General features: G+C 36.7%; 1 protein-coding gene across 1 annotated transcript in view; it reads left to right on the forward strand.

The window, feature by feature from the left end:
• The window catches only part of Heph (hephaestin), an 84,565-nt gene that overhangs the window by 4,326 nt on the left and 66,779 nt on the right, over positions 1-13,460 (forward strand). The window contains exons 3-8 of the mRNA XM_034485877.2: positions 1,960-2,163; positions 4,048-4,292; positions 7,649-7,861; positions 8,402-8,584; positions 9,779-10,033; positions 11,964-12,132. Of these exons, the coding sequence (XP_034341768.1) occupies positions 1,997-2,163; positions 4,048-4,292; positions 7,649-7,861; positions 8,402-8,584; positions 9,779-10,033; positions 11,964-12,132 (1,232 nt within the window). The 5' untranslated portion in view covers positions 1,960-1,996. The remainder of the gene's footprint in view (positions 1-1,959; positions 2,164-4,047; positions 4,293-7,648; positions 7,862-8,401; positions 8,585-9,778; positions 10,034-11,963; positions 12,133-13,460) is intronic.

Raw genomic sequence — 13,460 nt, forward strand, 5'->3', positions numbered from 1 at the left:
ATCCTTTTGCCTCAACCTCCTGAGTACTGAGATTAGTTGTTCACCACCACACCCAGTAGAGACTGAATTTCTAATTTGGGGTAGTAGTCCCCATTATTTATGCTTTGAGTTGAATATTTAATGAAACAGGTTGTTTAATGCATTGAACATGGTGTTTTGCCTTTAGTCATATCTCACTGAAACATAGTTATTATCATTATTATGTTTATCTCCTTGTAGGATCATCTTTGTTTCTAAAGTAAACATAGCCACATGCAATTGCATATTTTAGAATGTATGCAGGTTTTCTAGCTATAGCTATGTCTGTGAGTAAATGAAGAGTTCCCCAACATATCCACGTGAGTGTTCAAATGCATTTTTGTGCCCACATCTGAGGTGCTGGCTATATTTTCTGAAATTAAATTTCAATTCTAACTTCTGTTAACTAAGATGGCCTTGAGAAAGTTGCTTTGCATCTCTTGTTTTCCACTATACCATGGGGAATAATGGTATCTACTTCATAGGGTGATTGTAAGGCTTAAAACTTTTAATTTGTGTTAGATGGTTAGAATGAGCACATCATAGACCCAATAGATATCTATTTATTGTTGTTGTTATTCCGAAGGTGACTGTGTCTCTATGTTGACAGTATGGCTTCATGTGGATGTAAATATGTACATTTGTGTTTTTAAGTAAATTCATGTGTACACATATGAATGGATGTTTATGTTTCTAGATTTGGTCACTATGTATGGTATGACTTAGTGCCTTCTGCCCAGGTTCAAGAATTCTAACCTTCTTGCTTAAAACACTGAAATAAGAGGCTAGAAAGCTGAGTAGGGCAGTGAATCAGGATGAAACTGTTGAAGTGAGTTTATATACAGAATTGGGAACCAGAGGAGAATCTAAGATGTTCAAACAACTTCCCTCACATACTTTCATTTCTTTTCACTCCTTTTTATCATTTAAAAGCCAAAATGAAACATATACAAAATGTCTGTAAATCCTATATTGCTCAGCATATTTTCAGAAACTGAACACATCCAAATAAATAGAATACAGATAAAGGAACCAAACATGACCTCTTCCCTTCACAGTCACTGATCTTTGCCTCAAGAGTGAACATTACCTTCATTTTTTTTATGGTGTTAAGGATGGAACCCAGGAACTAATGTATAGTGTGTAGTATACAACTGAGCTGTTTTTTCTTTCAGTTTTCTCCTTAAGTCTAGTAGAACAGATTCATTTTCTGTAATTTGCCCTTTACCTAAATGAAATCATACAATATGTATGCTTTTGTGGTTTTTTTTAGAGTTGCATTTACCATTCTGTTCATTGTGCTGTGCGTAGTCTTAGCTTGTTCATTATTATTGCCATTCTGAATTCCATTGTGTAAATACAATGCAATTTACTCAATCGTTTCAATATTGATTGACATTTTGCCAGTTTTTATTTTGGGTCTATGAATATTCCAGCAAATGTCTTTTGATGTTTTCTCACATGTTTCTAAATATGATTTATTGATTATGGGAAGTAGCAGCTATGAGTCATTTTTTTTGCTTAAAAGAAAATAGACAAAGGAAGAATTACTAACTGCATTAAGATACCAAGTCAGTCAGTAGAGTCTGATCATGAGTCTGACGACTGTTTCCTGGTTTGAGGGTCAGAGTACATTCTTTCTTCCATACTGCTGAAAGAACAGAATTCAGGTTTCTCTTCTGAAGGAAGCAATAGATGATTAGTAGTATGGGTGAATTTTTAACTTTGTTCTGTAACAGCCTATATATGGAGGCCACTGGATATTTGTTGGTCTGAAAGGAATCTGGAAAGGTTAAAAAACAGAAAAACAACAACAACAAAAATCTTGGGTTAATTGAGTTTTCCTTTTTTCAGCCATTTCCTGTTTCTTGCTGCTACAGTTTTCCAGACATATGCAAAATTTTTTTGTTTTCTTTTTATCTTTTTTTCCCTTCAAACCAGCATATTCCATTCCCTGTTTCTCAAAGTACTGTGGGCCATGAAGGCTGGCCATCTTCTCTGGGCTTTACTGTTGATGCACTCCTTGTGCTCTCTACCAACTGACGGGGCCATTCGAAACTACTACCTGGGCATCCAGGATATGCATTGGAACTATGCTCCTAAAGGAAGAAATGTCATCACGAATCAGACTCTGAACAATGACACGTAGGTTTCATCTTATGTATTATTAGAGATAGAGAAGAAAGAAGATATTCTTGCAGTTCAAGAGCTAGTCTTCTGGGGAGGGGTGGGGGTGGCGGGGTATCCTTTCTTAGGGCTTCCAGTCTCTTTGGACCACACATGCAGCAACAGGTTTCTTGGAAACAAATTTGACTCAGAATCCAACATCCCATTCTAAGTTTATTTTTCGGCAATGAAGCACCTTAGCATTTTTAGATTCCTAACAATAAGTACATATTTCTTTGCATCTCAGATGCGATCCATAATGTCAATCCATCAACAGCTGTTTGGTCTATTTTTTAATGAAAAGTATGTAATATTTATAAGATATGTATAGTGAAATTATGCTTTTGTACCATGGTAGAACTACCCTAATTCTAGATATGTGAAAAAGTCTTACAAGCAAGGAAATGACAGTAACAGCTACCTTGTAGACTAGAGCTCTAGGAGAGATGCCATACTACAAATATGTTATCCAATTCCTGAAAAATCTCTAGGAAGTATGACTATCATCAAAGTCAAGTGACTCATTCAAATCCTATAGCTAGTAAACGGAGGAGGAGCTGGTGGTGGGGAGTTTGAATATCTGTAAAGTGGGTGTGTACTTCATTCTGTTTTTAACCATTGTACCCCTCACATTAGTTACCTTTCTTCTATTCTCTTTTCTTCTTTTTGTCCATTATATCTTCTGATCCTCTGTCCCCCCTCTCCTTCCATCTCTCTTTCTTTCCCTCCCATCCTCTCTTTTTCTTTCTTTCTCTTTCTTACTTTCTGAGACAACATCTTACTCTTGGGCAGGCTATTCTGGAGCTCACGATGTAACTCTTGCTATATTTGAACTCATGAAAATCCTCCTGCTTCAACCTGTCTAACAAGGCAAAGGTTTAACATTACTTGATCTTAGAAACTGGTTGATACTTCACCAAAAGTTAAAAGAAAATGAATGAATGAATATATTATAGCATCTTTTGCAATGGTGGTTCATTTATATCTCCAAAGACCAACGTTTTTTATCTTAAAATACAAACAACTTTATTTTTCTCTTTCTGTTATTATAGTCTTGGTATAAATCATATATTGTAGGCAAGTATTCTCTAACACTAAGATCTATGATTAGCATAAGTTATCTTTTGATACAAACTATTCATCCAGCTTTGATTTGAAGTCAGAACTTTTCTATTAAACTTGCTCTGAAAGAGTGAAAAATAATTACCCACTTTAAGAATTTCAAGTAATAGCATTGAACTTTGGTATTTTTTCAGGTACCATCCTAAATATTCCTGAAGTTTTAGTTTACTTTTTTTCTCATGGCTTTGGGAATCAAATCCAAGGCCTTGTGCATGTTAACCATGCACTTTAACACCCAAGACCTAGAATAAAAAATTCTTTTTGTCACCATAACAACTTTCTAAGTCAGATCCTGTGATTACTTTAATTTATGTATGTAGAAGTTAAAGCAGCTTGTCCAATGTTTCAAAAATCAAAAAAAATGGAGCAGATGACATTTAATCCAATGTGGCCTGGTGTTGAAGCTTGTGGTCATGACCACTGTGATCCTTTCCTCTCTGTATATAGCAGCACGATGCTAATACATGAATGAGGAGTTGACCATTTAAAAAGAGTTGTTATACAGCTGGTTATCTTTTTGTCACTGTATATTTGTTTGCATGATGTAAGAGTAACTCTTTGGATATTAAAAGTTGGTCAAATTTCAGCAATTTTGTATGCCTCAACTTTCTACTTCACATTATATTTTCAGAAGGGCAATCTAATTCCTTTTTTCTTTGTTTTTTAGTATTCTCTGGGGAAGAAACTTCTAGTTGTTTGAAGATGGTAGAAAGGTTCTAATTCTTTCTTGTATTTTCTCAGAGTGGCTTCCAGCTTCCTAAAGTCTGGCAAAAACAGGATAGGGAGTAGTTACAAGAAGACTGTCTATAAGGAATACAGTGATGGCACATACACCAATGAAATAGCCAAGCCTGCCTGGTTGGGCTTCCTAGGACCACTGTTACAGGCTGAGGTGGGGGATGTCATCCTGATCCACCTGAAGAATTTTGCCAGCCGGCCTTATACCATTCACCCTCACGGTGTTTTCTATGAGAAGGACTCAGAAGGTAAAACAACCTACCTTTTCTTTCTTCTATTTCTATAAAGAATTGCTTTTCCTTTACCGCCATCTGAAAAGAAGAGCTTGGAACAAGAGTTACCCCTTTCTCATTTTCTTGGTCTTTTGAACAGAATCTTGTTCTGTTCTTGGGGATAGTTTAGAACTCATGATTCTCCTTCCTAGGTCTCCTGAGTGCTTGAATACTATCATACCTAGTCCAAAATTAGCTCTTTTCCTTTCTTTTCCTTTCCTTTCCTTTCCTTTCCTTTCCTTTCTTTTCTTTTCTTTTCTTTTCTTTTCTTTTCTTTTCTTTTCTTTTCTTTTTCTTCTGTCTGTCTGTCTGTCTGTCTGTCTGTCTGTCTTTCCCAACTTTGAAGCAAGCTTTATTAAATACTGTCCAGGACCACAGAGACTGGCCAGGTCCCTTACCTGGGATTCCTAGAGTATATACCCATATTACATTAGTCAGGGGTTTATAAAGACAAAACCTGCAAGGGTATGTACTTCCTGCCTGTGTACTTCTCACCTATATGTTATCAAGCACACATCCGGTGCAACTGGTTAAACTATATAGCTTTTTTCTTACTGATTTACCATAACAAAATTTTACTTAGAGTAAACATGTCTGTGTATTAATTTCAGTACTGTTTACTGAATTGTGTAATTTGGACAAGATATTGTGCATCTCTGTGCCACAGATTTTGTATGAGCAATATGAAAACACAGTTCATTTTTTATTATTACAAGGAACTATTTGAATTCCTATTGTATGCAGTACTTGAATATACTTTTGAGAGAAAAGTTCTGTGAAAGTAATGGAATGCTATTCTGAATCCGCAGCCTTCCAGAAAGTCTATTTTTTCAAAGAGGGTACTTAGTTTATTCTTTAGCATCTCCTAACATTTGAGGCACAATGGCCTAAAACAAATATTGTAGTTAGTAAGAGAATTATATTGGGAAGGCAGAAGCTATTGTTTGAAATAAGGATGCATAGAAAAGGAAATCTTTTATACTGTTAAAGGAAAGGCAAATAAGTATATCCATCAGGTAACAATATGCAGTTCCTAAAACTAGAACTATGTTACTGCCTAGAAATCTCATTATTAGGTGTATATCCAAAGAAAACTATCAACATGTTAAAGAGACATATACTTTCATGATTATTATAGCACTATTCACAATAGCCATGTTATAAAATCATCTTAAATGCCCATCTACAGATGAATACAAAGTAAATGGTATACTGAACAAAGGATGTGGGTGATAGATTTGTAAGGCTCTGCTGCATCCCATCCTCAGAACTGCAATATATATTGCATTAATGTATGCATATATGCATTAATACAATATAATGTATTAATACATATTGCATTCATATATAATGCAACACACACATGCTTATATATGTAATGTTATTCAACCTTAGGAAAAAAGAGAAATGTTTTGTTTTATGACAACATGGAGTAATATAGAAGCACATGTTGAGTGAACTAAAACAGCTACAGAAAGATAAATGCTATATAATTTCATTATGTATGGAATCTAAAATAATTGTTATCATAGACGTGGAGAATAACAGTTATCAGAGTCTGGGGCAAAGAAAGGATAAGAGTGGGGAGAGATTACTCAAGATTTAATGTCACAGATAGGAAGAATATGCTTTGGTGTTCTATGGCATGCTAGAGTAGCATATATGTAATAATACCACTTTGTAACTTATACCAAAATAACTATTACTCTGGTGATACATAACTGTGATTTTAGCACTTAGGAGAAAGATGCAGGAGAATAATGAGTTCCCTGTATAAAACCATCAAGCAACCCCTTTTACCAAATCAAAATTCTTAGAAGTCATAATTTTTAATGTAAAGAAATAAAATTACTTTCAGTTTTATTTTTTTCTACAGTGAGAAAGTAAACCCACTGATCATTAAACTGATTTTAAGCTAAAGCTCTCTGATTGTTGGCTGTATGCATTTCAAAGTAAGTGCTTGAAAAGAAGGAGTCATGATAACCTCAGGCTGGGTCTCCTTATATACCCAGGGTAGTATCTTAACTGGAGATCCTCTAACTTCTGAGTGGTAATAGAACTGTACTGTCATGACTTTTTCTGAATGTATATCGTCCCAAGTGAGTTCTATTTTTTGTCAGAACGCTTAGTGATTTTAATTTTACTTAATTTTATGTTTTAAAAAGTAAATCATCAAATTCACTTCTGTGTCCTCCAATACCTCCCCTGTTTTCACACTGCTATTCCTTCTTCCCAGCTTCACACACCCTTTTTCTTGAAGTCAACTCAGTACTCTGCTTACTGCTGCCAGTATGTGCATGGATGCAGGGTCATTAACTGGAGCACCAGTAGGCTACATTCTGAAGAAAATAGATTCTCCTTTCCCAGAAGCCATCATTTGCCATTAGCTCTTTAAATAAGGATAGAACTTCATGATTATCCCCAACTCCATCCATGCTTGCATTTTGCCTGGCTTGATCTTCTGTGGATCTTATGCATGCAGTTTCTGCCACTATGAATTCATACATGCAACTGCCTTCTGATGCCCAGAAACATCTCGCAAGCCAACAAGGAAGGTTCTTCAGTAGTTTGTGGCCATTAATACAGAGACCTACAACTGGTCTATATGCAGAGAATAAGGAACTATAGAGTGCTCAAATCTAATTGAGACATCTATATTGCATCCCATCCCCCAGGGCTTAGAAATAAGCAAGGAAGATCGTGCAGAATGATTGTACGATCCAGAGGTAGTACATGATACACAGTGTTTTTTTCTCTTTTTTCCCCATTGTTGATGTGATAACTGGTGTGAGGAACACTGTAGTATGCTTTTTGTATATTATATTTATTTACATTTCAAATGTTATCCCCTTTCCTAGTTTCCTCTCTGCAAACCTATCACATCTTCCTCCCCCTGCTTCTAATGAGGTTGCTCCCCTCCCTAACCACCCATCCCACCACACCACCCTGGCATTCCCTTACACTGGGGCATCAAGGCTTCACAGGACCAAGGGCCTCTCTTCCATATTCCTCGAGACTTGACTTAAGTATCCCACGTATCTCACACAGTTTTTATATTTTCCAACATAATTTAATTTATTATTATTGTCTAAGTGTATATGATATGTATGTGGGTATGGGTGTAAATGCCATAGTGTAAATGTTGATATAACTTTGTGGAGGTAGTTGATTTCTTCTGGCTTTACACAAATCCTAGATATTGAACTTTGGTCATCAGGCTTGCTCAGTAAGTGCCTTTACCCACTCAGTGATCTCACCAACTCATGTCTTTTTTTATTTAAATCTATATCTGCTATTCTACCTGGTACTAGACATGCATTTTTATTTTGTAGGCTCATTATACCCAGATGGTTCTTCTGGGTATCTGAAAGCTGATGATTCTGTTCCCCCTGGGGGCAGCCATGTCTACAACTGGAGTATTCCAGAAAGTCATGCACCCACTGAAGCAGACCCAGCATGCCTCACCTGGATTTACCACTCTCATGTAGATGCTCCACGAGACATTGCAACTGGTCTCATTGGACCCCTTATCACATGTAAAAGAGGTACTTATTCAGGCAACAAGCCATAAGATATAATTTGGGACAGCTCTGGGAAGTTGAGTGATACATATTTATTAGCCTGCCAAACTCTCTTTCCACTGTTGTGTTTATTTCATTGCCTTTAAAAACCATTCACCAAACAACTTCATTACTTTTCTGTTGTTTCTTATTTCATTTTTAAAATTCAAAGTAGCGATGACGGCAGCCAGCACACATGAGTAAGGTAAGTGATAAGAACTTAGGAATGGAGTTGGCTGATGGATTTGGAATGGTTATCCTCAAAGAGAAGTCATGTTTGAAGATCAAGAGAATGCAGAAGAGTTGAAGATACAGACAAGGATGATGGGAGGAAATCATTCTAGGACCTGTGTTTTCCCCATTTATGTAATAGGTTCACCTGGCAAGCTTGAAAATGAAAAGTAACATTAGAAAAATTTTCTATTGTGGCCAGATATGTAAGGTCCTCTCCTCTCTCTTCCTATTTTTTTCTTGTGAGAAACCCTTGTAGCCTATTGTCAAGGATCATTTTTTATGCTTGTCCAGGAACCCTGGATGGTAACTCCCCACCTCAGAGGAAGGATGTGGACCATAATTTCTTCCTCCTCTTCAGTGTGATAGATGAGAACCTTAGCTGGCACCTTGATGACAACATTGCTACTTACTGTTCAGACCCTGCCTCAGTGGACAAAGAAGATGGAGCGTTTCAAGATAGCAACAGGATGCATGGTGAGCTTGGAGGAAGTGGCTGCATTGTGACAAGGGAGGCTCTTATGGAGAGCTTCTATTAGGCCTAGTATTTGTTGTGTTCATTCACAAGTTTGGTCCTTTTTATACTCACAAAGCCCATGAGTAGGTAGAAAGACCAAGGGCATGTGAATTTTCTGTTTTGTCTGAAAATATTGAGGATCATAACATTATGCACCAAAAAATAGCACAACTCAAATCTCACTTCTTATCTATCTCTCCAGTGATGTAGGCTGCACCCTTGCCATTGATACTATCTTTCTCAGCATATATGATATAGTTAGCCATGGAGTGAGTTGTCCACTCACATTAGTAATTAATATTGCCTTAGTTTTAAAAGGATGCAATATAGAAGAATTATCTACTTTCTGGAGAAACTGACCATTTTCATTATATCGTACTTTTGGCCTGCATCTAATTTTTAAGTTGGGGAACACATGAATAAAGTCCCCCTACTACAAATTATGCAGTTGAGTTTCCCGTATTTGGGGTTAGCACATCCAGAGTGCAATGGATAATTGGCTTACACTAGCAAAGAATCGATTATATTGATTAAGTTAAAGATAAAAGTACAGAACCCCAAGTCATGAGTAGAACATTGATTTTAGAAATAGCTATATCCTGACTTTGCTTTTGTTAGTGAAGGAAGATATTTACTAGGCTATAGGAATGCACCCAATGTAAAAAAAAAAAAAAAAAAAGCTGAAATCTCAGTGGAAAAATATAAAGGATAGATTAGGTAGTTTGAATTTATCTTGGGTTTTTGTAAAAATGGATTACAGTAGCCATGATAGGTAATGTAACACTCGTACTGTGTAAACTTCAAAATGAAACTAGCCCAGAAAGGAAAGAATGGCTTGGAAAACACCTCACAGAACTTCCTCAGATGGCTAGATTTGGAATATTGATTTTATTACCTAATAGATGTGTAGTTCTTATATAGAAGTAACTAACTTAGAAGAAACTTCATTTCTTTATGTCTTAGTTTCCTCATTTTTTAATACAACCAATGATATTTGCCTATTCATTTGCAACATTGAAATGAAATAAGGCATATGTTCAGTGCAGTGTGCTCTTTCAAACTTCATTTGAATGTTACCTAATCTTACTGTCAGATGGTAAGGCTTTTCCCATTTAGCTGTTGTTTCCTAATTTCTGATTTTGTTTTTTCTTCAGCAATCAATGGGTTTGTTTTTGGAAACTTACCAGAGTTGAGGATGTGTGCACAGAAGCGTGTGGCCTGGCACTTGTTTGGCATGGGCAATGAAATAGATGTCCACACAGCTTTCTTCCATGGACAGATGCTGAGTATCCGTGGACATCGCACTGATGTTGCAAACATTTTTCCAGCCACCTTTGTGACTGCTGAGATGGTGCCCCAGAAATCTGGAACCTGGTTAATTAGCTGTGAAGTGAACATCCACTTGCGAAGTAAGGTCTAACCTTTTCACTCTTGGAATATATGAGGGAAATGCCATTAATGGTCAGTAGGAAGCAGAGCTTCTAGCTTGGAGCCATCTATACAATAGGTCTTCTAGAATTTTTGGTGTAAATAACTGAACTGAAGTCAGATATTTTGCCTCTGCTATTAACATGCTGGGAAAATTTAGAAAAAAATGAGCTTAACCTTCCCTGTAAAATTTAACATAAAATTACTTAAGAATGAATAAGCAGAGTTTGAAACTTCATTTTTTTTCTGAGAAGGTTAAGGGATAGGATTCAGAAGTATGTTAGTTGGATATGGGTTGAAGGAAGAATAAGGAAATCATGGTGTAGTGTGGGTGAGTAGTGGCGCCATAGTGAGGACATGGGAGCAGTTGGTCTGGAAGACTTTGGAGAAAAAGTGGTTAAAGGAATTGCATAGTATCTCAAGGGGCATCATAGCAAAGAAAAGACACAAAGAAAATGGAAAAAAACACTAGATAAGTGATTTTGAGGTTTGAGGTTTAATGAAATATCCACTATTTCATTATATAAAGCTGTGGGCAAGTTTCTTTCTAATTTTATAACTCATCTAAATAATCTGTAGATATCTTAGTTAATACTTTCTAGAAATTTTTGATATATTATGAATTATGAGGGTATTGGGAAAGTCTCATTTGACTATGTAAAAGTGGGTGAGAACAGGTGGGGACAATGAATCTTGGGTGGCTGGATTGCTATACATGCTCCAGGGACTGAAGTCTGCCCTTGGCATCATAGGTACTTGGGAAAAGGGCACAGATATTTCACTGGGGTTAGGGATGCAAAGTAATAGAACAAGCAAGAGCATTGGAATAAAGACAGCATGACTTTCTGTCACTTGCTCACCAGCTTTGGTTAGTCTTGAGGAGGGAAGTAATGACTTTTACCTCATAAAGTTTTACTGAAACTTCAGAAGTATTAAGTTAAATTTTCTAAGGGAGTAATGTGACCAGAAAAAAATGAATACTTGGCTTCTGTAATTAAAAGGTAAGTTCTTAAGTATAATGATTTCTGTCAATTATAGGTGCTTAATATTGGGAAAGTTACCTAACTTCTCTGATTTTTTACTTTTCTTCATCTTCAATGAAGGTGTTTTCCACAGGTAGGTGGAAATTTAGATGAAGATGGAATATAGAACACCTGGCATAATACTTGATATTTGTGTTCATCGGAAATGAATACCCCTTAAAATAAAATAAAATAAACAACAAATAATCAGTGTTACTTATGATTCTTTATACTTCATGCTTCTAGTATGGGAGGAAAAGTCTCCTTAGGAGTTTTTGAGACGAAAACTGTTAATGAAGCTGAGCAGCATGCATATATTGTTAAGGAAATATAGATAAGTGAAATCTGTTATCACTGTGCTTCAATGTACTATTACTCATATTTGGAGAATATCTATAGACTAAATTTTCTGACAATTACAGACATAAAGCTTAATCTCCATGTATGAGAAGTGGCTCATTGTTTTCCTTGCTTCCCAGTTTAAAAATAATGTAGCCTTCTTTTAGACTTGACGCACATTCCTGAGGTATAGACATCTTCATTGTCTTCATTTTGAAAAGATACGTGCTCAGACTGAGGCTTTACCTAAGGTCTTATAGATATTAATACATATTTAGCTTAAACTCACTCAAGTTTCTATGATGGTGCTGCCATATAGATCTTTTGCAAATGCGTGGATGAGCTCTAGTAAGTGTCTCAGTGACTGACTGCCTGGGCTCACTCTTTCTATTACCCAGGATCTTAAGGAGTCAGGAAAAGTGGCACACTTGGGAATAGAGGTAAAAAGTCTACAAGAGGATGAAAGGAGACAAAACAAGAAAAAGAAGAGTATATACTCTAAGTAGGAATCTTACCAATAGAAAAAAAAAGTTATGTGTTTTCTTTCCAGGTGGCATGCAGGCCTTCTACAAGGTTGACTCTTGCTCCATGGACCCACCTAAGGACCAGCTCACAGGGAAAGTTCGTCAGTACTTCATTGAGGCCCATGAGATTCAATGGGACTATGGTCCAATAGGGTATGATGGCAGAACTGGGAAGAGTTTGAGAGAGCCAGGAAGGTAAGAGACAGAAGGCTCCTGTCCCTACACCTATCCAAATACCTGTTATACTCCTTGAAATTTATACTTGGGTGATCACAATTTTGCCTAGATGCAGTTGCTACTATTGACCAACTTTCTGTGGCTCTTTGTTTGCAGTATGTAGTGAGCCTTTTGCAAGGTTATGTCATATCCTCAATTAATGTTCCAAATAGGATTGAAGTTGTTATCACTGCAATACATGGCCACATTTAGATGGGAAAGAGTTCCTCATCAATTGAATGACTTTTCTTTTGTCAATCAATTACTTGTTTTTATCCCTTTTTTCCCTTTAATCTGAGCATGGGTATAAAAAAGCACTTTGAGAAATTTATGGAAAAAGAGGCTGCTTGTGGTGTGTCCATGTCCATCCTTTTGTAGGAACATCTCCAGAATCCTTTGTTTTGTACATGAACCATATTTACAAAAGTTAAAGCTGAAGGTTAGTTCTTTATTTGTCTGCTAGACTTGGTTTCTAACTCATTGGGTCATTGAAAATGCCAGTTCTTTCATAGAGGTGGCATTTGGTAGATGACTAGGGCAAAACATAGGAAAGATACATGGATGATTTACAACAGAAGCAAGAAAGTATTGAACAGATTAGTCCGGGTTGACTGGAAGGTGGATTGCAGTGCCTAGCTTGAGATTCATTCACCCTACCTGCAAAGAAATCATGGATAGGCAATTTTGGTTTCTTTTAATGTTTGACAGCAGCAATTGATGGTAACAGACAAATAGAAGTAACAGAAGTATAACCCTCTTATATCGAAGTCCTTAAACTGGCTTTAGACACTGGGCCACTTAGTAGTACAGAGTATACAGATTTTTGGCCTTAGGCAACAGCTAATTTTATGTATCATGGTCCAGAATCTGAGACTCTTGACTTTAAAGATTTGGTAGTTCTTTGGAACTCGATTGCTAACCAGAGATTCTATCAGTTCTTTCTTGTAGCTTCTTTCAGCCTGCTCTCTCAGTCTTTCTACTTTTATTTCATGTCTTCTTTCTGAACTGATTACTTTCAAACCATTCAGTGGCTTCTTTAGCTCTCATTGTTCTCTGCAGAAACTTGTCCTACCAATCTCTGCATGCTGGAGCCAGGGTGTACCGGAGGCACCTGCTGCTGCTTGTGAGTCAATGCTATTCAGAGGCTGGGCATAAGGCATGGTAGGGATCATTTAAGAATAGGGTATCTCTTCTCACGGAAAACAGAATCCTGTTGATTTGTGCTGATTTATGGGGCCTCGGCTTGAACTATTAGATATTCTGCAGTTGTGCTATTGGCACCACTAGGTGAAATGTCAGGCCTTAGG

The sequence above is a fragment of the Arvicanthis niloticus genome, chromosome X (assembly GCF_011762505.2).
Source record: "Arvicanthis niloticus isolate mArvNil1 chromosome X, mArvNil1.pat.X, whole genome shotgun sequence".
NCBI classification, from domain to species: Eukaryota; Metazoa; Chordata; class Mammalia; order Rodentia; family Muridae; genus Arvicanthis; species Arvicanthis niloticus.